The sequence below is a fragment of the Gossypium hirsutum genome, chromosome A08 (genome assembly GCF_007990345.1).
Source record: "Gossypium hirsutum isolate 1008001.06 chromosome A08, Gossypium_hirsutum_v2.1, whole genome shotgun sequence".
Classification (NCBI taxonomy): Eukaryota; Viridiplantae; Streptophyta; class Magnoliopsida; order Malvales; family Malvaceae; genus Gossypium; species Gossypium hirsutum.
Genome location: NC_053431.1, coordinates 110,437,677 through 110,464,075, shown reverse-complemented (window position 1 = coordinate 110,464,075; position 26,399 = coordinate 110,437,677). Strand labels below are relative to the sequence as shown.

General features: G+C 35.7%; 4 protein-coding genes across 9 annotated transcripts; 2 read left to right on the top strand and 2 right to left on the bottom strand.

The window, feature by feature from the left end:
* The first annotated feature begins 2,443 nt into the window (after positions 1–2,443).
* Positions 2,444–5,730, top strand: LOC107929441 (uncharacterized). Of its 3 annotated transcripts, XM_016860861.2 has the most exons (10): positions 2,445–2,727; positions 2,831–2,894; positions 3,155–3,287; positions 3,441–3,518; positions 3,687–4,050; positions 4,199–4,311; positions 4,419–4,583; positions 4,711–4,850; positions 5,177–5,269; positions 5,373–5,730. In XM_016860861.2, the coding sequence occupies exons 1-10, from the start codon at positions 2,718–2,720 to the stop codon at positions 5,530–5,532; spliced, it is 1,320 nt and encodes a 439-aa protein (XP_016716350.1). In that variant the 5' UTR covers positions 2,445–2,717; the 3' UTR covers positions 5,533–5,730. The 3 variants fall into 3 exon arrangements, with proteins under 3 accessions (XP_016716349.1, XP_016716350.1, XP_040930327.1); XM_016860860.2 differs by having other exon boundaries at positions 2,444–2,894; XM_041074393.1 differs by lacking the exon at positions 3,155–3,287 and having other exon boundaries at positions 2,447–2,727.
* A 17-nt stretch (positions 5,731–5,747) lies between these two features.
* LOC107929440 (protein root UVB sensitive 1, chloroplastic) lies at positions 5,748–10,335 on the top strand. 2 transcript variants are annotated; one of them, XM_041074392.1, is made up of 8 exons: positions 5,748–5,970; positions 7,546–7,675; positions 7,771–8,046; positions 8,175–8,231; positions 8,381–8,579; positions 8,666–8,781; positions 9,348–9,524; positions 9,834–10,335. In XM_041074392.1, exons 1-8 carry the CDS (start codon positions 5,960–5,962, stop codon positions 10,104–10,106), a joined length of 1,239 nt encoding a protein of 412 aa, XP_040930326.1. In that variant the 5' UTR covers positions 5,748–5,959; the 3' UTR covers positions 10,107–10,335. The 2 variants fall into 2 exon arrangements, with proteins under 2 accessions (XP_040930326.1, XP_016716348.2); XM_016860859.2 differs by lacking the exon at positions 5,748–5,970 and having other exon boundaries at positions 6,162–7,675.
* Positions 10,336–10,508: 173 nt separating this feature from the next.
* LOC107929443 (WAT1-related protein At4g19185) lies at positions 10,509–14,620 on the bottom strand. 2 transcript variants are annotated; one of them, XM_041074394.1, is made up of 8 exons: positions 14,506–14,620; positions 13,917–14,142; positions 13,523–13,585; positions 13,286–13,402; positions 12,881–13,163; positions 12,013–12,168; positions 11,080–11,231; positions 10,509–10,972 (listed from the first exon to the last, which is right to left on the bottom strand). In XM_041074394.1, the coding sequence occupies exons 2-8, from the start codon at positions 14,120–14,122 to the stop codon at positions 10,765–10,767; spliced, it is 1,185 nt and encodes a 394-aa protein (XP_040930328.1). In that variant the 5' UTR covers positions 14,123–14,142; positions 14,506–14,620; the 3' UTR covers positions 10,509–10,764. The 2 variants fall into 2 exon arrangements, with proteins under 2 accessions (XP_040930328.1, XP_016716352.2); XM_016860863.2 differs by lacking the exon at positions 14,506–14,620 and adding an exon at positions 14,231–14,462.
* Positions 14,621–20,111: 5,491 nt separating this feature from the next.
* On the bottom strand, positions 20,112–24,094 carry LOC107929448 (conserved oligomeric Golgi complex subunit 6). Of its 2 annotated transcripts, none has more exons than XM_016860876.2 (10): positions 23,628–24,094; positions 23,352–23,499; positions 23,152–23,259; positions 22,900–22,967; positions 22,433–22,556; positions 22,192–22,338; positions 21,807–22,070; positions 21,443–21,727; positions 21,000–21,146; positions 20,112–20,876 (listed from the first exon to the last, which is right to left on the bottom strand). In XM_016860876.2, exons 1-10 carry the CDS (start codon positions 23,897–23,899, stop codon positions 20,364–20,366), a joined length of 2,076 nt encoding a protein of 691 aa, XP_016716365.2. In that variant the 5' UTR covers positions 23,900–24,094; the 3' UTR covers positions 20,112–20,363. The 2 variants fall into 2 exon arrangements, with proteins under 2 accessions (XP_016716365.2, XP_016716364.2); XM_016860875.2 differs by having other exon boundaries at positions 20,991–21,146; positions 23,628–24,054.
* Positions 24,095–26,399: the final 2,305 nt, after the last annotated feature.

Below are 26,399 nucleotides of genomic sequence, written 5' to 3'. Positions count from 1 at the left end.
CAATATGAAATAAAGAGGCAAGCAATTATTCTATAAAAAAAAGGTTATTTTGAGAGGGGGTTCAGTCAAGGACGAACCTACCTTTTGAGTAACCATAGGTCGAAGCAAGAATTCTTTCTCATCTAGACTTATGACTAGATCCTACGCCAAGTCGCATAACAGAAGCTTATTCATAAACTGTGCTCATGTGAATTGTGCTAGTGGATTTACAGAACTGAGATTTTAGATCCAATCTTGAAATGTAAAGTGCTTGCCTCTCAATGGGTGAGCCGGCTTCTCAAGAGTTCTCACTATTAGGGTCTAGGGTTAAAATTTTGGGAAATATTCTTAAACCCTCAACATTTCCATGGTCGGTACTCTTTCACCTGAACTTCAATCACCAGGCAGCAATTGATAGTGGATAATAAAGGTTCTAATTTTCTTTTGTTTACTTATTAGTGAGCATAAACAATAGCAAGAATGTTGAAACCTGGGGATTTTGAGCTTTTCTAGATTCTAACATACACACTTTTAGCAATTGTCAAAATTTATCAAGTGTTAAGAATCTACCTTGCATTATTTTACATTAGTTAGCAAGATATTTTAAAGACATGGAAAAAAGAATAGTAATAAAAGAGAAGGTTTCGGTGACATAGATAGAGCATTTATTTTGTTCTTTATGTTCCATTTCAGAAAAATGTGGGTGCTCTGTCGGGAAGACATTTTCAACTTTGCATTTCATAATATTGTGTATGTGATTCCAAACTCACATTGCATTTTCTAATAATAGAATAATGCATCTTCAATTCCTCCTCGTAGACGGAACATAAAAAGGGGCCGAGGGGAGTGGGCTCTTCCACTTTCCATTTTGTTTCCATAGCTTAACTTGGTTGTTGTTGGATGAGGCTATCTCATTACCCATCATTTACTTGATTAAATTTAGAGTTGAATTTTTAATATTAGTGTAATAATCTGAGAAAATTATTTATTTAATACAAATTTTGAAGTAGTGAAGTATAAAATAAAGAATTATTAGTACAAATATAAATATTCAATTAGAAAAATGAATAAAAACTCTTATAAAAAATAAGATTTCTTTAAAATAATCGAAAATTTTCCATATCTTTATTACAAACAAGTAATGAGAATAGCAAAAAAAAAAAAATACCAATTGCAATTAATTTATAACTAGTCAATGTGGAAAAAATAATACTCCAACCAAAGTAAGTTAATTGATAGGTAAAATTTTCTTAGCATTCTTTTTTTTATATACAGAACTCTAACCATAACTTCAAATTAAGCTTCATATGACCATACAAACACGCCTAAGTAATTTTCAACTTTGCATTTTTAAAAGTTGTAGTTCAAATTTGTGAGGTGTTCAATCTGTTAATCGGCCCGGACTACCATTAATTGAATTAATCGACCCTTTTAAACCTTTAACCGTTAATGGAATCGAATTTTTTTTTAAAAAAAATTTAACTGAATCGAATTTTTTCGATTAATTTGGTCGGTTAACCGAATTAACCGAAATTTATATATTTTTAGTTAAAACAAGTATAAAACATATAAAAAAATTAACCGGTTTAACCGACCGATTAATTTATATTTCCAAAAAATTAACCAAACCGAACAGACCGAATACTTATATATTATAATATTATTTATTAAATTCAGTTAATTCGGTTAACCGATTTCGAACCAAATTAACAATTAAACGAACTTCTAAAAAATTATTAACCAACTTCCGATCGAATTAATTTAATTAACCGACCGATTAACCAAATTCGATCGATTAACCGAATTAATTTGGTTTTATCCGAAATTTGAAATTTGCTTACCTTACAAATCTGTCAAAGGAAAAGACTGGTTTTAGGTTTTTGAGAATTTAGCTTTGAGGCTTGACGATCTCTTCTATTATTTTTATCATATTAAAAAAAAAAACGTTTTTACATGTTTTCAACGCTGGACCGCATGCAGAAGGCTATCCAAACTTATCCAACTATGAACAAAAGAATATATTTAATCCACCAAATATGAACAAAATAATATTATAGACAAATTCTAGGTGGTTAACCTTTTTAATGAATTTAATTTTTAGCACAATTTCAGGTTAAATTTTTTATATTTTTCTAAAATTTTAAATTTTTTTATATCTTTCTAAAATTTTAAATTTTAAATTTTAAATTTAATCTTTTATTTTTATTTTTTAATAAATTTAATCTTCTTATATTTTAAATTTTAAAATTTAAGTTGAACAATTAATACCGTTTAAATTTATTGTTAAATTCAAATTATTTACTAACTATATAACGACCAAATAAATATGTTTTTTATTTTAAAATATCAAACACAAATTTAACCAAACAATACATACTAACAGTTAAAACTTAACAAAACAATTAATGCTAACAGTTAAACCTAAAAGTATAAATTTTTGAAAATGGCATTTTTTAAGCTGCTTATTATTTTTGTCTGAGTATCGTCGCGTGGAGCCCGGTCATTGACGGGTCCTAGCTGTTACCGTATCGATTATGTTGAAGGGAGAGGGAGATGAAGAAGAAGCAGCCACCTTACCCTCGCAATCTTCTACGCTTCCCTCCCCTTCCAAATTTCCAATTCCATGCCATCATCTCTCTTCTTCTTTTTCTTTTCTTCTTAAACATAACTTTCGTTTCAGTCAATTCAAAAACTAACTAATTTTGGTTTTGAAATTCAATTTTAGCTTCCATCTTGTCATGGATTTTGGTAATTTCTTGTTTCTTCTCCTTAAATCACTCTTCATTTGCTTTAATTCATCGTTTTTTTTTTGTTTTTGTTTTTTATTTGCTCATAAGAATGTTGTGCACAGTATATTGCATGCCAGCGGCATCAATGTTTTCTCAAACATTTGCTGCTGATCATTTCTTTATCAGGTAATTCTTTGAACTTGTTTCTCTTTTTTTTTCATTTTTTTTGCTTTATTAGGTAATTCCGTGATGATTGAATCTTTTTTTAATTCCTATTTTATATATCTAGTTATCTAATTTGCTAAGTGGGGTTTACTATAAAACTTGACAGTTGGGTATCTCGTAATCAGTGTGGGCTACTAGAATTTTTAGTATAATGTAGTGACGGAAGAAGGATTTTTAGTAGGAAAAAAAATCCATGGAATATCCGTTTATTCTTTAATCAGGTATGATCATCATCACCATCATGATCACAAGGACTTGAGGAGATGGAGGAGTAGGACCACTGCTGCTGCTTCTGCTTACCCTCTCTTTTCCAATCCTAAAGACTCTTCTTCTCGTCACAAATTTTACCAGGAGGTTTCTCTTGATCTATATACTATATATATGCATATATGTTGTTCATCCATTCTGGATATCTGCATCACCATGTTAATCAACTTGTTATTACTTTGATTATCTTCCAGTCCCATTTTTTCTAGTATTCTGTTAAACTTGAATGGACTGTGACAGGCTCTAAAGACTGCAAGGGACAAGTTCGCTCAGGAGATCTCCTTCCAGTCTGAAGATAAAGACGTTTCTCTTGCTAAGGTATGGATATAATGAGTAATGGTTATCAGCTTACTTCCTCGTCCTTTTTCTGTTTGACCTTCGCTAAATCATTTGTTATTTGAGGAGGTATTGGTCATTGCTTCGTTCATGCTTTTGAAACATAAGTTGGAAGTTTTATTTTTTGTTTTTTTGTATCTTTTTGTGTAGGCTTTGCTTTATGTTGCAGCTGAAGATGAGACATTCATGGTTTTTAACCGAGAGATGGATGCTTGTTCATTCCTCAATGAAGGGATAAATGTTTGTCCGTCATCTAATGCCAGAGAGTGGGATTCTGTGGAGCAGATGCCTTTGGATGGAAAGACCATATCTGAATGGATGAGTGAACTGGATGCAATTGCAAAAGAAGTTGAAGCAGAGCTAGTTTCAAGGGACATAGGCTGCCATCTGGTTGAAGTTTTGCAGGCAGTCAATTTAGTTCTTTTTGAGTTAAGAGGCTTTAAAAGATCCCCTGTTCTTGTAGATTCTAAGCATTCATACTTACACTTGGTGCTGAGTTCTGGATGTGGCAGTGGTAAAGCCCCGTTTTACTACTTCCATGCAATAAGCCTCATAATTTTGATATGGTGGCGTTTAAATGGTTTTTCTATTGTAATATCTTCTTCCTAATCAATCTGTCCGTCATTTTAGGCAGTTTAATACTATGACTTTGTTAATTACAGCAATTTTGCTTAGCATAATTTACATTGAAGTTTGTCGGCGGCTTGGTCTAACTATTGTGGGGTCTCGAGTTGGGGAAGATTTTTTGATATGGCCCCAGACAACATACCCTGAGGTACTTTAATCCTTAAAGTTTATTTCGGCAGTTTATTTTCATGGTGCATGATTCTTAGTTCATTCTTGTAGTGATGCATCACTTAACTTCTAAACTTCTCTCTGTAGGAGCTCTTCAAAGTGACTTCAGGACACAGCTTGTTCACTGTTGTCAATGGAAGATGTGTTAAGGACCCTAGATCAATGGCATCGGATTTAACTGGTTCATCACTTTTAGGGCTTGAGATAGCTTCAAACCGTGATATTGTTGGGATCGCTCTAGCCAATTTAATTGTAAGTCCTAATCCTTTTCACCAAGCTAGTTTCTTGTTTCAAAAAATGCTTCTACATTTATCACTCTCTTGTAAACTATTAATGCCTTCATCTGACATATGAAATAATAAGCTTAAAAAATTTGCAGAGGTTTCACTGGAAACGTGCTTCGAGATCAAATCTTGGTTTGATGCTAACTTCTCCCCTTAGGCATGCTCATAATGCCAATGAGAAACCTAACAAGATCAATAAACCAAATGTCCCTTTGTTGCGGCCTCAAGATCTTAAGTAAATTCAACTTTATCTTTATTATTTTAGTAGCATAACTTTCTGACACTTCATGTATCTAGTAGCAGTATCTGTTTTCTTATGCCACATATGACTGCTTTGATCCACCTATCAACAAATTCATTATGCATTCATAGGTGAAGACAGTGACGATCTGCGTATTTAGCGTCATTTAGTGCGTATATTTTTATCTGCTGTATTCAATTTACCGATAGTGTAAGAGATGAGGTGATTTGTATTACTGATATTGTGAATGTGAGATGCAGCTTATATTTTGTAAAGAACAACTTGATATTTTGCATGCTAAACATTGGATTTCTTTGCAGGCTAGCTATCATGGCTTCAGAAAGATTGTTGATTCTGCAGCCACATAATTGGGCACTAAGGAGAGACCATGGCATGATGCTGTACTATAATAGGTATGAATTTCTAAAACTTCCTAATTTAAAAAAAAAATGGTTCACATGAAGGCCCTTTTTAAGCTGATGGTGAAAATAACATTTGATATTATCAAAATCTTAGGGAGTATGGTAAGGCAGTGCAAGAGCTTAGCATCTGCATGGCCTTTGCTCCAGAAGAAGAGGCGGAGCTTCTTGAGCCATTTGTTGAGAAATTACACTTAATGCGGCTGGAATCATCATGGAAATCTTTGGGAGACACAGCTAGCGTGACGGTTAAATGATATTTGGATATTATAGCCTTGTATCTCTCAAATCCTAATTGACCGAATATAGTTCCATGGATGAACTCTGAGACTGTGATTATCATGGCTTTTCTTAGTCACATGAACGGATGAACTCCAAGGTATAGAAATGTATTGGAGATCTGTAAGCAGATTCTAAGTTGATACTCCAAATAAGAGGGCACGCATTCTGTGTGATCATGTGGCACATTTGTTATTAGTTACATGAAGAAACGAGGAACCCAATCAAATTATAAGTTGAAATGGCCATGTATGGAGCCGTTAGGATACCCAAATCCCACATCTTATTACTTGCTGGGAGCTGAATTAATAGTAGGTGTGAAACCAACAAGGGAATACATTTTAAAACTTGCAATGCTACAACCCCATAACCAAAAGTTTGATTTATGGCGTCTCCTCCTGCTTGATGAAGTCTCGGTACGTACCATTTTTCGCCTTAAACTAGAATCAATTAGTTTAACCACATTTATTTCGATCAATATTATTTTATATCGATGCGATACAAAATTTTATTATTCTAAATGAAGTTTTAATAACTGTTTTAAGGATTGGAGAAACAAAGAGAAGAAAGCAAAGAGAGAGAGAGAGAGAGAGAGAGAGAGAGAGAGAGAGAGAGAGAGAGAGAGAGAGAGAGAGAGAGAGAGAGAATGAAGACTTCCTATTTCAAGTTTCGGATTTTCAGGGCTTTGATGGTGATCTCTCGCTGATCCCATTTGTCAGAAGGAAGCTATCGATGAGAAGTATATATAAGAAAATTAGGTTCGATCCGACAATAAAGATCGAATGTTGAATGGGAGAAAGATTAGTGTTGAAACGAATTTTGATTTTAGGTGATAGGAGGTTGATTTTAAGAGAACCTAAATAGGCAAATGAGAAGGGAATAAGGAGAGCCATCGAATGGTGGTGGGGGTTAAAAATTGGTAAGGGAGAAGACAGAGAAAATAAAAAAAGGAAAGAAAAAAGAAATAAAGTGGTCGTAATAAAATGAAATTCACATCAATATTTAACAGCTTGATTTTGGTAAGGTTGACACAAATGATGATAATGGATGATGTTTGTGACAATTTCATATAAACTAAAATAACTAAAAGTAGATAATGTGGGCGGAGACATTTTTTGTTCAAAACCCTTGGAAAGTATTGATACTCCCAATATAAAGCGCAAAGGTGTTGAATAGCTCGATAGTAACTTAGGCTGCCTACACGTTTATGATTGGAGGTCAAAGGGGGTTGAAAATGGATGATGCACTTCTTTTTTGAAATAAAAAGTCGCTACTGCATTAAGAGAACCACCGCAAAAACCCTTCCTTATGGTCTGAGGTTCTAAAGCCCTGGGCTGTCTCTCACACGCTCTCCTCCAAATGGAAAACGACGTTGGTTGTTCAATTTCAGTGACATAAACCTTCACAGTGAAAAACGCCGATTTTTATATATGTTAATGTTAGTGAAATAAACGAGGAGCGACAGTGATGGCCTGCGCTTCCAGTTGCAGGCCTTTGTTCCTTTCTTCACCCTTCCCTTCATCATCTTCTCCCTCAAGCTGTTCGCTTACCACCCCTTTTCTCTTTTCTCTCTCACCCATCAAGCCGTCTTCTAAGCCAATTATCACTACTCTTACTGCTAACTCTGGGTCCTTCCCTGTTCTATCTGTTGGTGGCGGATGTGACGGCGGCAACAACAACAACAACGATGATGGACCTTTTGGGTCCGATTCTTGGCGGTGGAACGACGATTCTTCATCTTCATCTTCTCATTCTTATCCTTTTCTTTTGTTTCTTTCTTCACTCCTTGCTTGTTCCTGCCATTCCCAATTATCTTCCGCCCTCGCCAGAACCAATGGGGAAACAGAGGAGGATGACGTCGTTTGGGAAGTGAGAGGGAGCAAGTGGACTAAGCTTATTCCTAATTTCTCAGATGATGCATTTGTTGTTTCTAATGGGATTTCGAATTTAACCAAATTGTTGTCCCTCTCAACTCTTTGGGGTCAATGCAGAGACCTTGTGATGCGGTTGTTGCTCCCTGAAGGTTTCCCCGACAGTGTTACCAGTGATTATCTTGATTATTCTCTATGGAGAGGTGTGCAGGGCGTTGCTAGCCAAGTCAGCGGCGTTCTTGCCACACAAGTAATTTTTATGTCTTAATTGCTTGCTCTTATTTTCTGACTTAGGAATTTTATAGAACATTTGGTGCTCAACTTTTGTTTGCTATTACTTTTCAGGCATTGCTTTATGCTGTTGGATTGGGGAAAGGAGCTATTCCAACAGCTGCTGCTATCAATTGGGTGTTAAAGGATGGAATTGGGTATTTGAGTAAAATCATGTTGTCTAAATATGGAAGACATTTTGATGTAAATCCTAAAGGATGGAGGTTGTTTGCTGATCTCCTTGAAAATGCTGCCTTTGGGTTGGAAATCTTGACCCCTTCTTTTCCTCATCTATTTGTTCTTATTGGTGCTATTGCTGGAGCTGGAAGATCAGCAGCTACCCTCATCCAGGTATTGAAGTTATTTTTTGTTTCCATGGTACTACAAATAAGTATATTGTTGTACTTGTTGCCATTATCTCTCTTGTTGATCAATAAAATGGTGTTTGGTTGCTGAAAGCTGGCACTAATCAATTCCAGGCTGCTACTAGAAGTTGTTTCTATGCCGGTTTTGCTGCTCAAAGGAACTTTGCTGAGGTAATTTTTTTATGGAATAATCCCCAAAAGTGTCTTCCTTTAATCAAATTGGATTCTGGGTGATAGTGGCATTCCAGCTAATGAAATTTGTGACTTTGGCTTTGGCATTGCCTATAATATGTCTTTACTAAGTTAATTAGTTATTTTAGGTAATTGCGAAAGGTGAAGCTCAGGGAATGATAAGCAAGTCGATTGGAATAGGGCTTGGTATAGCTTTGGCTAACTGTATCGGCTCATCTACATCTTTTGCCCTTGCTTCATTTGGTGTGGTTACTTGGATACATATGTACTGCAATCTGAAATCATATCAGTCTATTCAACTGAGGACTTTAAATCCCTATCGTGCAAGTAATGTATCGTTGCTACCATTGTTGTTAAATGAGAGTTCTAGTTCATTTAATAATGGAAAGCTTATTCCTTCAATGTTTTAACAGGTTTGGTTTTCAGTGAATATCTGTTGAGTGGCCAGGCACCTTCAATCAAAGAGGTTAATGCTGAGGAACCACTTTTTCCAGCTGTACCATTCCTGAATTTACTGTCTGCAAACAGAGTAGGTTACTGTTTCTTGCTAGGCTCTCTCAGAAGTTAGTTACTAATTGACAGTATAAAGGTCTGGATTGATTGATTTGGGTCAATATTAAGGTGGTCTTCGAGATAGAATTTTTAGGTTGGTTCTTTGTTCTATTGAATCCGTATCCTGCTTTTGGAATTAGTAGATACTCTGATCACCTAAAAGATTAAGAAGGTTAAAACTTCCAAAATCTCTTCTTTGTGCTTCAGCTAATTTTCTTGTTCAATTAAAAGAAAACTGCAGTGAAGGGTTTCCTTTATAACCGTAGCTTTCTAGAAAATGAACTTTTACCATGGCTCAAGACTTCTAGTGCTTGATTGTTGTATTCAGACGAAGCATGGGAAGCGATAATCCCTCGAATACAATAATGATCCCTCTTGCCAATTCAGCTTTTTAAAGTCTACCCCTATAGTAATATGGTCAATGCACCATTCCGGAGTTTCTAATATCTTTTACGAAAGAAACAGACTGTTAGAAAATAACATCTAAGACGTTAGTGGTCGGTATAAAATCTGAGAGACTATCATGAATTTTTCCATTTTCAGGAACGATCAGTTGTACTATCTTCAGAAGCAAAGCAGGCTGCTTCCGAAATTGAGCTTCGGCTGCAATTGGGATCAAAACTCAGTGATATTGTCAGCAACAAGGAGGATGTACTGGCACTATTCAATCTGTATAAAGATGAAGGCTACGTACTGACTGAACAAGAAGGAAAATTCTGCGTAAGTAACTGTTGTGGCTTTTAGCCTCCATTCGTTTATTCTCTCTCACATACATAAAGGCAATGTTCTTTACTTGTTCTTGAAAGACTTAGCTTGGTTCCTTTTCACTTTCCTGTAGCAATCTTCTTATTTCTCACCCTTACAAGTTCATAAACACAATTTGGTCTTAAATGTCTTGAATACTTTGCCATAAAAACCGGAGAGTCTCGATGAGGGTGTAGTGCTGTAGGCTAAGCTACTAGGAATGAATATGATAATAGTAAGGGAAATACTAATTCTTCCTTCCCATAATTTTTTGGCGTATATCAGGTAGTGCTTAAAGAAAGTTGTTCACCGCAAGATATGCTGAAGTCACTTTTCCAGGTAAATTATTTGTACTGGTTGGAGAGAAATGCAGGAATTGAATCAAGGGGTGCCTCCAATGACTGCAGGCAAGGGGGTAGGCTACAAATCTCTCTCGAGTATGTGCAAAGAGAATTCAACCATGTTAAAATCGACAGCGAATCAGTAGGTTGGGTAACTGATGGACTTATTGCAAGGCCTTTACCCAACAGAATTCGACCTGTTTACGCCACCCTATGAATCGCATGCCTCTTGTTGTTGATATGAAAAAGGATAGTTTGGAATTGTTTCATCCATTTTGGCTTCAGAAAAGCAGGAATAATTTTCACTTCTAACTGAATTTTGTAAGAAGTTAGGCTTTACAAGACAACAACACAAGGGTCTTATTATTTTGTGAAATCATTTCTTGTACGAATCGAATCTGTATTTTCCTTTTGGTATCTTGTTTGAGAATCAGACTTTATTGATAGCAACTAGCAGCTTGAGATGTAAATTATTTACATCTTCGGTAGAAGTTGATATTTTTTTCCTTAGTTTTTATACATTCCTTTTTTTTTGTAATTTCTTTATTGTTTATATACATTTAGTTAATTGTATTTTATTTACGTAAAATAATGCATGTTTACCAAGTTCCCTTGCCAATCAAGAAAATACTAAATTTATTGCATTAAATGTATATATAAATCATTGAGGTCTCAAAAATCTGTATTTGGAACAAATTAAGACAGCATAAAGGAGCAACAATCTAAAATTATTGCAATTTGAGGATGGATTTAATGAATTTATCTTTAGCTACCCATCAAAGTTTACAAAATGGCGAGTGACACCATTTGATCCTAGGAAATGTGCCTGCGGGAAAAGAGCTCGAGGGAACTATACACTGCAACCGGTTACAAAGTTAATCACTGGGTTTTGCTGATAAACCAGGTCCTAAGAAAATATGTCCTCTCTGGTACGGATTCTTGTTAATCGATGCATCTTTGTGAACGAGAGGTTCAGAAGACCGACTGACATGAGGCAGCATCCCCATAGCTGTATGCCTTTCTCTGTAGGATGCCCAAGTGACCATATATAGACCAGCAATTATTAGAAATCCCCCAAGCACACTGTTATCATAACAAAAGAAAACCCAAAATAACTGAGCAAAACCAAGTGCTATTTTTGTACTTGATAATATTAAGTTGTACTTTGTAGCAGAAGAGAGAAATAAAACCTTCCCAAATAAATTGGACTTCCAAGGAAAACTCTTGATAGAAATGCTGATGCTGCAGGTTGAAGAGGATTATAAAGAGCAACTAAAGCAGGCCCCAAGATCTTATTCGACCATGTCAGGAGTCCATAGTTAAGAGCAGATGCAATAACTCCCTGAAAAGAAAACCCAAATAGCCATAGCTTTAGGTTTACGGTTAACCTATTTCGTAAGCAGCTAACTTTTAAGACCCTTTTTCTGGGACTATTAAGGGATTTCCAGCATCCTTGAGAGGTAGGTTCTAAAATCCTAATTATGGATCCGAACAGCAGCATAAATCGGTTTAACCATACATAATGTTCATACATTTAGAGAAAACCAAGATTAGCCCTTCTACCAACAGTTTCTTACACTTTTCTTATTGAAATCTATGTCCCCTTATTGCTTCTCTCTCCAAGAAATAAGGCAGTTCCCTTTGCTTTACAAGGGAAGTGTCTACCCACCTTCTACGGGAACTTATCTTACACTTGTGTTCCTAAAAATGTGTGTAGAGGAGGCAAGTGTAGACCAAACTATAGAAAGTGTATTCTCTAAAAAAATGCAGGGGAGTTGCTATATTTACCATTTATCATTTCTTAATCCAATTAAATCTATTAAGTTTCTTTTTCAAACTCCTAATAGACAAATCAACCCAACTCAGCACATCAATTCTTCAATTAGATGGTCACATGAATTCATTTCCTTCAGTTCACCTACTACAATGACTAAAAATGCTCAAAAACTTAGCCTCAATCTGGATCATTAAACTAGCATATCAAGTGTTGATCTAACAGACTTTAAAACAAGCACACATTTGAAACTTAGATAATGCCGCAACTTTGATGGCTAATCTTTCAATAAAATGACATGCAAAATCTTTTAAGAATGGAGATAATATAAAGTCCACAAGGAACTTACAGCATATAAGACAGCAAAAAGCTCAGACCGCGTCAACCTCCAGTCTGTCGATTCATTGGTCATAAAAAAGGATGTTGTAACCATCAATATGGCACCAAAAAAATAGGAAAATGCTGTGACAGAAATGTTTGCAGGATACTTGGCTAACACTGGAGCCTGGAATTGTTAAAAACAGGGCCTTTAATATAATAAAAAAGACTAATTATAAGAAAATATACATGTGAAGTTCAAATTATAATGATAAGAATCAAACTTTTGTTACTCCTTGTGAGAACCACTAAGCAAAGCAAACGGTAGATATTGCATAAATGCATCGTGTTGCCTAAGCAAAGACAGTACACAAGAACCAGGTGGTTACTCCATCATATGATTAAAACACGCACCACAAAGCATTGTGATTGACCTAAAGGCATTTGAAATGATAAACCCTAAACCCATGCCAAACCTATGATTAAGGGGAAAATAGCATCATAGAAATGTTAACTATAGACAAGATGAATCTAATTATATGATCAAAATTGATGGTATGGAATCATAAAAAACTAATGAGTCACAGATCAAAAAGATCAGGGACAATAGTGGCATATCAAACCTCAAGTCATATTCATGGCTACATAGGCTGTTTTCTTTTTATTTTCCTAAAACAGAGACTTCTATTTGTTCCCTACAGCAAATAAGATATGGCATATAACAAGCAAAGAACAACTTTTAAAGGGAAAAAGATTCTGATATATTTTGCAAGATAGATACTGAAAAAAAGGAAGGGGCCGGGGGTGTGATCCTACAAGAAAACTAGTTAATAGAAGTTATAAAAAGCAAAATAGTTATAATTGTCCAAATATCAACCATACGGTTTATGATGGCATACCTGAATAGCTAGGAAAGTAGCCATGCACATACAGTTCCCTATCAAGCATAGAACTCCAATATGCCAATGTTCCAGTCCAAATCCCAGAAGAGTAGACACAAGCCATCCAGAAGGTTCTGGTTGACCCCTGGCACTTATGTCATTTAGAGCAAAGTCTGCATCTTTCTGTCCAATCAAAGCTGGACCACGAAACAGAACCATTAATATCGCACCAGACACACATATCAGGGTACCTCCAACCTTTGCTTGACCTTCAGTTTTGAGCAAATTCACTCTTTCTGTACTGCATGTAGAGTTTCACACAAAAATATGGCAAAAAGTAACAGATATCAAAATACATGCATTTGTTTATAAGAAATATAGAAATGAAGCAATATTCAAAAAAGAAGTATTTGTTGACATTACCCCATCATTACAGCCAAGAGAAAGGTAAAGACTGGAATTGAAGGTTGTATGGCAGCAGCATATGTAGGATTTGTGTAGCTCAGACCAATGAGAAATAAAAGTTGGTTGCCAAATATCCTATTCCAATTAACCAAAACCAGATAAGTTCACTAGCTGGAAGTTTGATTAGGCACAACAAAGTTTATGTAGACAATATATTATCATATCAATTAGAACAGTTTAGAGCGCAGTACTCACCCAGTTAACCCAAGAAAGAAGAAGGAAAGAAGGAGGCGTTTAGTCATAGGTGGTCGAATCCTTCTGCAGGAAGGAAAGTGAAACAAAATGACCCCACAAGTTATATTTTGGATTCAAGAATCCAGGAAACAAAAAATTAAATTAAAAATGAAAGGAATTGATTGCAAGTCAATGAGCAAGGCAACAAAGGCAATCAATTTTAGCTATGGATACCAATGTAGATCATCTTAATAACAACATATCGGTGAATGTAACTTAAAACGGCACATCCAAATCTCAACTTCATTAGAGACAAGACCAAAGGACCCGATCTAAGAATACAAATTTATTTGAAATGATAGCAAAGAAGAGAAGAATCAGAGTCAAACCCAGAAAAAAAGGAAAAGGGTCATACTTTTCACGAACATAGCCGAGGGGGGCAAGAAGAGAGAGGGCAAGAAGATCACGGAAGACGCAGAAGACAAGCTGGTTGACACCAACATTGAGGGCTACTTTGGTAATTACATGATACCCTCCATTGAAGAGTTGAACCAACGCCATGGAGGCATGGGCCCTCCGTGCCTCTCTCTCCGGTGCTCCTGCATTCATTCCTGCCGCCATCTTCCTTGTTCCTTGTCACACTGCAAAGAATTACAATAAGAAGGGGGCATATAAAGGAGAAATTTAGATGGATTTGGGTTAATCGAGAGATTGATAATAACAGACAACCTCAAGCAATATATTGGTGGATTTGATTCATATAATAAGGTAATAAAAGAAAAAGGCGTGTTTGAATCCAAAATCAAGGTGCTCTGAAAACAAAGCTAAGCTGGCCTGCGGCTGGGTTTATAATTTATGTCGATGTGTGCCTTTTCGTTTTAGCATTTTTGGATTTTTATTTTCCAGCTTATTAAAAAAAAAGGAAACTTAGAACTGCTGTTAAATGCTAATAATAAATTTAAATGGGTCTTAGTCTTTCTTTTGAAGCTGTAAAAAGAACATACAAATTAGTGGGTCTTCCTTCCAATCTAAGCATTTCAGATCCAATCAAAACTCACCAAAGTGAAGGGAAAATAAAAAAAGAGTCTCTCTTAATTATGTAATTATCATGAATTTATGAGAAATTATTGCGGCGAAGAGAGTACAGTATAGGACATAAATCTTTAACCCCAAATGGAAGATGGAAACACCATTTACACCTTTCCCTTTTACACTAACATCCCTTCCTGTTAACAACAGCAATAGTCTATCGTATCATTAACTGAGTTTAGGGGAGTGTATTTAATACAAACGCTCCTATTAACTAACTAACAGTATTAACTGTTTAACTAATCTTGTTTAACAACATAACTATTGTCTACTAATACTAAAGCTATTCATAACATGCCCCGAGCTTTATCAACTTTCTTCCCTACTCAAAACTTCACGATTGTTTGACACCACTCGCAGTTGGCTTCTAAACTTGCTGAATAAACCCATTGAGAGAGGTTTTGTCAAAATATCATCAATCTAATCTTGACTGGATATGTGTCTTACTTGAAAGGATCTATCTGCAACCTTCTCTCTTATAAAGAATAGATCCAACTCGACGTGCTTAAACTTGGAATGCATGATAAGGTTGCTTGCAACTGCAACAGCAGCTGAACTATCGCACCAAACCAATGCCTTTGTCCTAACAGGAGCACAAAGCTCGGACAACAAAGACTGAATCTAGACCATTTCGGCAGTGACATGAGCAAGACTTCTGTATTCTACCTCTGCTGTAGACCTGGAGACTACTTTCTATTTTCTAGAGCTCCAAGAGATTAGATTGCCACCAAAGAAAACACAAAATCTTGATGTGGGCCGTCGATCATCCGAGTCAAACCCCCAACTAGCATCTGAATATCCTTCTAGTAAAAATTTTGCAGACCGAGTAAACTATAATCCATTACTCAGATTCCCTTGCAAGTATCGTAGGATCCTTATGACAGCCTTAAAATAAGAATCCAAAGGCTTGTGCATAAACTGACAAACCTTGTTAACAGAAAAGGCAATGTCTGGCCTGGTAATAACAACATATTGGAGAGCACCAACGATACTCCTAAAAAGATGCTCATCTTTAATGGGACTACCCTCATGAGTAAAGAGATGGCAGGTAGATACCATAGGTGTAGGAGAACGGTGTAAGAGAACTGTTTGACTTGTCCATGAAAGCTCTTCGAAATAAATCCTGAATGTACTTCTGCTGACTAAGAAAGGCACCATTTGATGAATAAGTGACTTCAATCCCAAGAAAATAGTTCAACCTTCCCAGATCCTTGAGAGAGAAATGTTCATTGAGTTCTATAAAAAACTTGTCTTATGCCTGAGAGTTATTTCCAATGACAACAATGTCATCAACATAGACCAGGACATAAAGCAATCGAGATCCTAACTTGTGAATGAAAAGAGAGTTGTCAACCTTAGATGCTTGAAACTTAGTCTCGAGAAGAAACTCTTTAAGTTTATGAAACCAAGCCCGAAGTGCTTGCTTGAGGCCATATAATGCTTTCCTTAGCTTGCAGACAAGTTGTTGACCATCTGGTCCTTGTTGTTCAAACCCTAGAGGTTGCATCATGTAAATGTATTCCTATAAATCACCATGTAATAAGGCGTTATTGACGTCCACTTATCTGAGAGACCACCTTAGTGAAACAGCAAGAGCCAGCACTAGTCTGATCATTGTAGGCTTGACCACATGACTAAAAGTCTCCTGAAAGTTAATGCCTACTTCTTGAAGATAGCCTTTAACAACCAACCTGCCTTTATACCGAGCCACTGAACTATCTGAGTTTCTTTTCACTTTGAAAATCCACTTGCAGCCAATAGCTTGACGTCCTGTAGGCAGAGGCACGAGATCCCAAGTGCGATTGAAAATTAAAGCATTGTATTTTACTTGTGCAGCTGCAGTCCACACAGGGCTTTGAAAAGCCTCACTAATGGATGAAGGCTCATTTTCAGTCAGAGCAGAAGAGAATGTTTTTGGTTTGAAAATCTCACTTTTAGAACGAGTTTGCATGGGATGCAAATTCACAGCAGTAATAACTTTTGAAAAAGAGGCAGGCTAAGTACATACCAGTGAAACATTAGCTGCTTCTGAAGAACCAGAACATATCTCAAGAGAAGGACTATTTTGAGGAAGAGCAGGCATAGGATGATTCCCAATTAACCCGGAAAAAGTAAGAGTAGTTATAGGAGAACTCCTAAGTAACCCGGAAGAAGTAGGAGCAGTCATAGGAGAACTCCTAAGTAAACCGGAAGAAGTAGGACCGGTAGAAGAAGTATGAAGAACAAGAGGAACATGAGAGCGTTGACAATCGACCTTGATAGAATCCACAGTTGAACAGGAAGAAAAACCAGTCTGAAAGGGAAACTAGGACTCATTGAAAACTACATGACGAGACACAAGTACATGACCATCTCTAGTAAGGCACTTATAGCCTTTTTTATTGATACCAACACTAAGAAAAACACACCTCTTAGACCGAAACTGCAGTTTATGCTGATTGAAAGGCCTTAAATGAGGAAAATAGGCACAATCAAATACCTTCAAGTGGGAATAAACAGGTTGATGCTTGTAGAGTTTCTTATACGGACTGATGTGATGTAAAATAGGTGTAGGTAACCTATTGGTCAAATAGGCTGCATGAGCAAAAACATAGGACTAAAACTTCGGCATAAAAGACTGAGCTAACAAAGTCAACCCTATTTCAACTATTTGTCTATGTTTCCTTTCTGTAACCCCATTTTGCTCAGAGGTATGGGGACATGTGACCCTATGCTGGAAGCCAAGACGAAAAAGCTCTTTGGACAAAGAACGATACTCTCCCCTCTAGCCGCCTTGAAGCACCTTGATGGAATGATCGAACTGAACTTGAACCATCAGATAAAAGTGAAGAAAACACTGAAACACCTTAGACTTAGACTTTAGAAAATACAACCAAGTATATCTGCTATGCATGTCTACAAAAGAAACATACTAAGAGAAGCCATTTGATTGCACATGAGCTGGTCTCCAAACATCAGACACTACAAGTTCAAAAGGTGAAGAGTACAATGTTTGTGAAGAATTAAAAGGCAATTTGTGAGATTTGCCTAGTTGACAAGTTGTACATATGTTGGGTAGACTGGTGCTCTTAAAAGAAACATTACAAGTATGCAAAACATTAGCAAGTGTAGAAACACACGAATGGCGAAGTCTGTTGTGTCATAATGCAGGAGAGGAAACTTGAGCAGTGTAAAGAACAGGCGATATGGGCTTTTGAACAGCAACACTTCTACCAGAATGCAATATATCAAATCTATAAAGTCCTTTATGCATGTGGCCCAGTAACAGAGTTTCCTTTGTCCGTATATCCTTCACGAAACAAAAATAAAAGTGAAATTCAAAATAAACAACGTTATCTTGAGCAAACTGTCCTACAGACATTAAATTCTTGCACACTGTAGAAACGTGTAGGACAGTCTGAATGCGTAAGAGCCTCGAACCAGCTATGAAGTTGGAAGAACTTATGTGAGCAATAAACATAGAGTCACCATTGCCCATAGACACTTGACTTGTACTTGTATAGGGGGAGGCAGTTGTGAGATTTGCTATATCAGGAGTGATGTGATTTGTTGCCCCAGAGTCACGATACCAGATCTGATCAGGTGGAGAAGATGCAGGAGCTCGAAGAGACGGCTGACTGGATGAATTCTGAGAAAATGACCTACAGCAATGAGATATAGATGAACAAGAAGGAACAGAAGAAGAACAACCTTGGCCATGTAGCTGATGATAGTTGACTGTCATCGAGTTAGTTGAGCCAATACTAGAAAAGTTTTCATCAAACCCGTGATAACAGGTTTGAACCATATGTCCAACCTTACCACATAACTAACACTATGGCCTGGAGCAAGACCAACCTCGACCATTCCCACGAGACCTGCCACAATACCAGCCACTACCTTGACCTTTGTAGCCTTGCTTATGGTCCCGATAATATCGATTGGACTCAACAGGCTGTTTCGAACCAATGTCAATGTCTTGCTGTCAAAAAGTTAAATTTACTTGGCAAGGACCTTCTGTTAATAGATCCAGTTTTCGTGCTTCACAATCAATCAACATTTCTGTCAACAAGTTAAGAGATAAAGGAGTGGCAGAGGCAAACACTCGAATAGACTCAAACTCGAGTGAAAGGCCAGCTAAGATGACACTCACTTGTTCTTGCTCAGAGACAAAACTACCAGCAGTAGTCAAATTATCACAAAGATACTTTACCTTTGATACATACTCTTTAATAGAAAGATTTGCTTTCTTGAGCGAGTACAGAGCATGGCACATGCTCGAGATTTTAACGGTAGACTTTGCACTAAATCTTCTCTCAATGGTTGACCATATATCAAAACTTGTCTTGGCAGTTGTAAGATGGACCAAGGTATCATCTGTCATAGTAGACAATAGCCAAGAAGCTAGAAACTTGTCTTGCTTCTTATGAACAAGAAAAGTTGGATTTTCAAGTTGCTGTCCTTCAAATCCAATGATGAAAGGAGGAGAAGAAAGAACTGTACCTAGTACAAACCCTTCAAGACCATAACCCTCAAGAATCAACAAAAGTTGATGCTTCCATAAAAGATAGTTGTGCTCAGCAAGTTTGATAGTGTCGTGTTTGGAGAAGTAATGAACTGTAGGTGCGCAGGGACTGCCAGGTCCTTGCGAATGAACAGCCTCCCCAGTGTTAAAGGAGTGACGAGGCGTGTCAACCATTGGTACAGCGTTTGGAACGGTTTCAGAGGCCATGGAAAGAAAATAGAAAGAAAAAAAAATCTACACCAAGAAGACCTTGGCTCTTGATACCATGTTAACAACAGCAAAAATAAGAAAAGAAGAATTCTATCATATCATTAACTGAGTTTAGGTGGGTGTATTTAATACAAACGCTGCTATTAACTAACTAACAGTATTAACCGTTTAACTAATCTTGTTTGACAACATAACTACTGTCTACTAGTACAAAAGCTATTCATAACACTTCCATTCACTCCAACTTTTACATTAGATTTAGTTAAATTCCAAGATTCTTCTAACCTTATTTTTTTCATTCTAAAAAAGATAGGTAAGGGTATTCTTATGGTATGATATCCTATTATATTATTATTTATCTTCCATGTGATTAAATTATTATGTTTTAAATACTCGATTTCAAATAGTTATTAAATTATCAAAAATATTTTATTTAAGGAAGTGGACTAATAAAATTACTATTATATGACTTTCTCTGTTTGCACCGATCTCCAACACTAACCATTAGATCAACTTGAAAATAAGAAATGTCATTTTACTTGGAATAATTCAATGATTATTTTGTAATTTTTTGAAATTAAATGATCAAAACGTTACTAATAGTTTAGCAACCTTAGGTGTAGTTTACCCTTTAAATCCCAATATCATGTTGTGCCGCGTGTAGATATTACAATGTGTTCACAACATTCCAAATTTGAGTTTATAATGTCTTAATGCAAGGAATTGTGTTTTACTTATTGTTGACTTGTCCAAATATCTAACTACAACTACTAATTCACCTCAACTTGAAATTGAGAAACATAAAAATTCACATAAAAATCTATTATATACCAATTCACACAAACGAACAACCACAAGCATAAGCCTGTCATCGACACATAAGCAGCCATAATCAAAGAAGATACATTGTCAATGATACAACAATAGTTATTTGTGTATTTGGAAAATAAATCCTCTAACTTTTACTAAAGAATAAAAAGCAACAAAAGTTTCTACTACTCCAAAGCATGACTCTTTGTTTCTTTACAAAAATTTTAAAAGCAACTATGGTCTACAGCCTCATATTCCCAAAATGGTTCTTATTTGATCTGGAGGATGCCTTGCCAGTGATTTGGGATCTGGGTATTTGTTTTTGGGATCCATGATTGCATTGTAAATAAGCTCATAAGTGTCTGCTAATGACTTAGCTACCTGTATACACGCATCAGAACGCAACTTTGGAACTTGCATTTGTTCAAACTCAGGCAGCGAACTGTCACTTCCCAAAATAAATCTGAAAAAGGCCTTCAAACACTCTGAAAGAGAAGCTGGAGTTGTGTCTTCTAACTCAGCCAATGGCGTCCCAGCTGTTGTATCCTCGTTAAACCAATTATGGAAGTAATGCATCTTCGTTGATAAATCACATCTTCTAAGAATTGTGTCAACTTCTTTTTCCACGAGAACATTTACATGATTATCAATCGTAGTGCCAAGTTTCTTTGCATATTCAGCTGCAACCTCATGTCCGAGTAATGGTTGTTGAATAGCACACAAGCAATTGATAAGGAAGATCTTGGATGGAGCTTCAGTATTCTACATAAATTCAAGTTATAATAAATAAAAACAATAAAAGAAAGCTTAAGCCCAGAACCATGCAAGTAAGATATACGGCATCTAATAAACACAAGATCAAACAGATCTTATTACTTTATTAACCTGAGAGAAAGTAGCAGAGTTGTTATTTGACAAAATTGCATCAACTGCAGATTTACTAAGCTGGCCCGAGTCGGAACTCATTCGACTTCTTCTTGATGAGTGGCCAGCTCCCTTTGATTTATGTGCCTCTGCTGCTTGCTCACACATCTGCATTCCACCAAAGATAGCAAGTTAATCTACTGTACGTAAACCAGAAAGGAGAGACTATATTTGTCCTGATTTCAGCACGGCACTAAAGTTCTGACATACAAATTCCAATGCCGTGAATAGTGATCTGAATGGGTGTTAACTATCCTAAAATAGCAAGTACAAAACATTGTAAGGATCACTTACAAATACTACACATTTGAGAAAATAGGGTATATGCATAATTCCACACCATGCAACCAGGAAAAGATCATCATAATAAATCAATTGATCATCTAACATCAAACATGACACACCTGAATAATTGGATCAAGTAAAGCAGATATAACCGGATCAAAAGGTGGCTTTTTCCCTGAAGCAGGAACCATCATGCTGTTATATGTGTCAATTATCTCAAGCAGCACAGAGACTCCTTCCCTTACAGCTGGTGCAGGTGAAAGATCAACAGCAACAAGGGGAGGATATCGTAAAAGCTTTTCCCCGCAGCTTTTCAGAATTTCAAAGAATGTTTTCTGAGCAGCATCTTTGAGTGCCCAAAGCGTATTGCAGAGAGATGTCTCTCTCCCCAGTAGATCTGATATCTGTAAGCAAACAGATAATTGTTAGCAACAGGTGACAAGCACACCATATACAACCAGAGAAGAGACAGAGGCCACTCACAGTGTAGCTGTAGAACTCTAGCGTGTTACTAAGTTTATAAGAGATTATAAGACTAGGTTGTGACTGTAAAACTTGCTCAACTCTCACTTTAAAAGGCCGGCAAACTCCTTCAAAAATTCTATCCAGAACAAATGTCAAGTCTGCTTCAATCTTTCCAAAATCATTCTCCACATTCTTGTTGAACGGGTTTGCAGCAGATCCAGTTTCTATCAATGCGTCAGGATCAAGTAAAGCAAGCACAAGCTCACGTTCTGATGCCAAGGCCTACAAGGAGAGCAGAAAAGCAAAATTAACACATTAAATGAAATTAAATGATTACTGAATATAAATATAACCATATGGAGAAGTGATGCAGAAACCATATAGAAGTCTATTTTTTCCAAACCTGATGTAACCATCCTAGCATGTCTCCAACATAACGTAAGGGATCATGAGCATGCACTTCTATTGGTCTTGGCATCCCACCCGGTCCTCCTCGTGTAAGAGCACTTATAAATCTTCTAAATAATGCATTATGTCTCATATTTGCTACCTGTGATTAGCCGCAGAAAAATTAAATAACATGCAACAAGAAGAACCAAAAGGAGTGGAGTTATGAACATAAACTTTTGACTCAATGAAGTCACCTCTTCTGCACAATACTTGAAAAGGACAGGCCTTTCCTTGAGGCAGCGCACAGCTGTTTTCAAAAGGTCACCAACTTCTGGATTATCATTATCACCCAGTTTCCTACATTCTGCCTGAACCCACCTGCAAGAAAGGGACAAGACATGTCAACCAACAAATCCAACATTTGGGAAAATCCCCTGTATCTCCTATGTTTGGTCAAGAGTCTGCACACACAACCCATCCAACAGCAACCAAAAGCCAATAAATCTATTGAATGTAGCAAGGTTATATTCACACTTCTGGTAGAAATAAAAGCATGAAAGTAAAGACAGGAAGAGGGAGGACAGTAATTAACAATACCTCAATCTCACATGAGATTTTACTTTTAGCACGTTCCTAAACTCCAAACTCTAGATACATATCATAGTGCATTACTTAAATTCCATCTATGAATAAATGTTTTATCATTCTATATATGCTTAACCTGCATAGTCGCTCATAAGCTCCTTCTTGATACATAGCCATCATATCCATCAGCTCCAACCCAGCACGCTGTGATGGATTCTCATGTTAGTGATTGTGTTAACAAAATATTAATAATGAAAATGGAAGCAAAAGCAACTAACAAAGAGTATGAGAGAAAATTTATAATTTTTCTTAAATCTAAAGATGTCGATGGCTGATTGACAATCGTAGACATACAGTTCATATGCAGATCAGGAAATATGTTATTAACCTGATGATGGGTCCTGAGAAGTATTTTGCAATTGGCATGAATTTCTTGAACGTGAGAAAGTGCCTTGAAGAAATTTTCGTTCAGCTCTTCATCTCTCAATGCACTAATCTACAAGTGGAGGAAACGAACATAATGAATTCAAAAACGGGAGCCAATAAGTAATTAAGCTAGAAAAGAAAATTGCGGGATTAAAAGTAAACCTCTTGAGGAGAAAGCTGATAATCTCGAAGGAAGTAGGAGACTATCTGCTGCTTCTGAGTGGTAACTTCAAGTTCCTGGTTCAACCTCTCGGTTGTATTGATAATATCACCGGTGCTAGCACTGCAACTGCTCAACGCCTTCGCAATCCTATCAGATTCGATTGGATCTTTCTTTAATTACATAAAAAAAGTCGAAGACATGGCACAAAATGCATGTAAATGTAGGAAAAGGGAATTCGCAGGTCAAAAATGAAGAGAAAAGGGATGAGCATATACTTATCGCAGCAGTCGGCGAGGGAATTAACCTCGCCCTCGACTCGATCTAAAGCGAGTTGAGCAGCCTGGGAAGCACGGAGGAAATCGAGGTTGATTTGGAGAGAGCGCTTCTCAATGGTGGATCTGAGATTGCGACGCGCCTGGGGGGTGTTTTCGGTGTAGAAAGTAGAGAGAGTATTGAGAGAAGCCAAAACTTCGGAGGTATCAGTCCGGCATTCCAATACCTTCTTCAGTTTACGCGACAGCCCCGGAGCAAGCCCCCCTGTCACCATTTTCTTTTCTTCTCTTTTCCTATCGATTATCAAGTTTTCCGATTACGTTGTGCGGTCGGAGGATAGAGCTAAAGGAAAGATCATAGATCCATTTCCAGCAATAAAATGTAATTGTTGAGATTTTGTCTGGTTTTTTGATGGATGGAAAATTGTTTTCTGTGTTGATTAAAATGTAAAGCCCGATAAGTTATGGGTAATTTGAAAACGGGGCCTATACATCTGTTTGAACTTTATAGGGTACAGTTACCCAAGCATGAAGCCCCCCCAACAACAACACTCTTTATGTGACCCAGCTTTAAATAGCCCAAACCAGAAACAATGGACCCTAAAACCATGATTTAAACTTGTAATTACTTGAGGAAATCCAGGATTTGAAACCCAAATTATCTGAACCCGAAACAACCCAAATCATTTAAACTTGAATTTAACCAAAAACCCGAAACAGACTAAGACTAGAAATGACAGAACCTAAATGACCATAGCCTGAAATGATAAAAACCACCAATGACCTGACTCCCAAACCAAAGCTTCAATCTTGTATGATTTGAACCTGAATGTGAACAATTTGAACTTGAAGTAACTTTAATTTGAAAATCTAAATAGAATAGATTTAAGTTAAATGGGTGAAAAACCAACCCAGATCCACTCAATTCACATGTTTAAATGGAAGGAAAATTGTTTCTTGGGTTGATTCAACTGTAACGCCCTATGAGTTGCGGGTATTTCAAAACTGGGACTACCTACATGTATTTGAATTTTATAGGATTCAATCACCCAAGCGTGAAGCCCACCCAACATTTGGGCCCAATTGTGACTTGGCCCAAAAGTTCTCATAATTCATATTTAAGTCTAATTCGTTTTATTTAGTCCGACTGTTCATTTTCAGACTAAATTATCAAAATAGTTATTTTTGTTTGTTCCAGGTTACATTTTAGTTACTTATGTTTGAAATGTTACATTTTAATTACTTACGTTATCGTGTTGTAACATTTTAGTCACTGAGCTATTAATTGTTATTAACAGTGTAACGATAAGTTGACGTGGCACGTTAACTCATCATTTCAAACGAAAATTTTAGGTTAAATTCAATAATTGGTCCTTATATTTTAGGTTAAATTCTAGAATTAGTTCCTATATTTTTTCATTTTGAGCAATTTAATCTTTTTCTTCTATATTCTTTTAACTTTCCTTTTTTTCTTTATTTTCCATTTTCTTCTGCTTCTCCCTCGTTTTCCTCCCTTCTTCATTTCTTTTAACATAGTTTTTCTATGTTTTCCATTTTTTAAAACTAATCCACAAATTCGCCTTACTCGAAAAAATTAAATTGATCAAAAAATAAAAGTATAGAAACTAGTTTTAACAAATGGAAAATATAAAAAAATTACGTTAAAAGAAATTGATAAAGGAAGAAAAATAGAGGGAGAAGCAGAAGAGAATAGAAAAAGAGAGAGGAAGTTATAGAACATAAAAGAAAAACAATTAGATTGCTCAAAATGAAAAAATATGGGGATCAATTGTATAAATTACCTAAAATTTTTGTTTGAGATGATGATTTAACGTGCCACGTTAGCTTACTGCTACACCGTTAACGACAATTAATGACTCAATAATTAAAATATTATAAAACGATAAAGTAAATGATTAAAGCGTAACATTTCAAATATAAGTAACTTAAATGTAATCTAAAGTAAACAAAATGACTATTTTAATAGTTTACCCACTAATATATAATAAAATATTTAAAAATTTTACGTTTCTTCAAAAAAAATTATTTATATTAATATAATATTTTATAATTAAATTTAAATAAAATTTATTTTATTATTTAACTTGAATATGGATTAGGCCAAAGTGATTTTTAATCTTTTCTTTTTAGTAATCCGATCCATACTTTTTTGAAAATTAAGAAGTTATTGATATTTTATCATATTTTTTTCACGCTTTATGAAATTTGAAAAGTCAGTCTAATTGCATAATATTGTTAAATTTTGCATTTAAATCGTTGATTTAGAATCCAATAATTTAGTAAATTATGGTCGTATTTAGTAGTGCTTTTTAGAAGCATTTTTGAAGCAAAAAGAATGTTAAATAAATAATTTTTGAAGAAAATTTTTGACTTTTCAAAAGTACTTTTACCTAGATGGAATAGTTAAAATTTTTAATTTTTTTTCTCAAAAGCACTTTTGACAGTTTAATTATGTTTTCACCCTCCAATACATTGTACTTTTCTCTAGTTAATTGCTTAAAAAATATTTAAAATTTATTTTTCATATATTAAAATATTAACAACAAATTATAATAAATTATTTTCTATATTATTATTAAAATATCATAATATTAAATAATTTAAAAAATATTTAAATGATTATTTGTTACTTTATAACACCATGTCTAAAATGAACAATTTATTTTTCAAAAGTACATTTTAATAGCAATACTAAACACTTAAATATTAAACTAAACTTTTAAAAATTACTTTTCGAAACCACATTTTATAAAA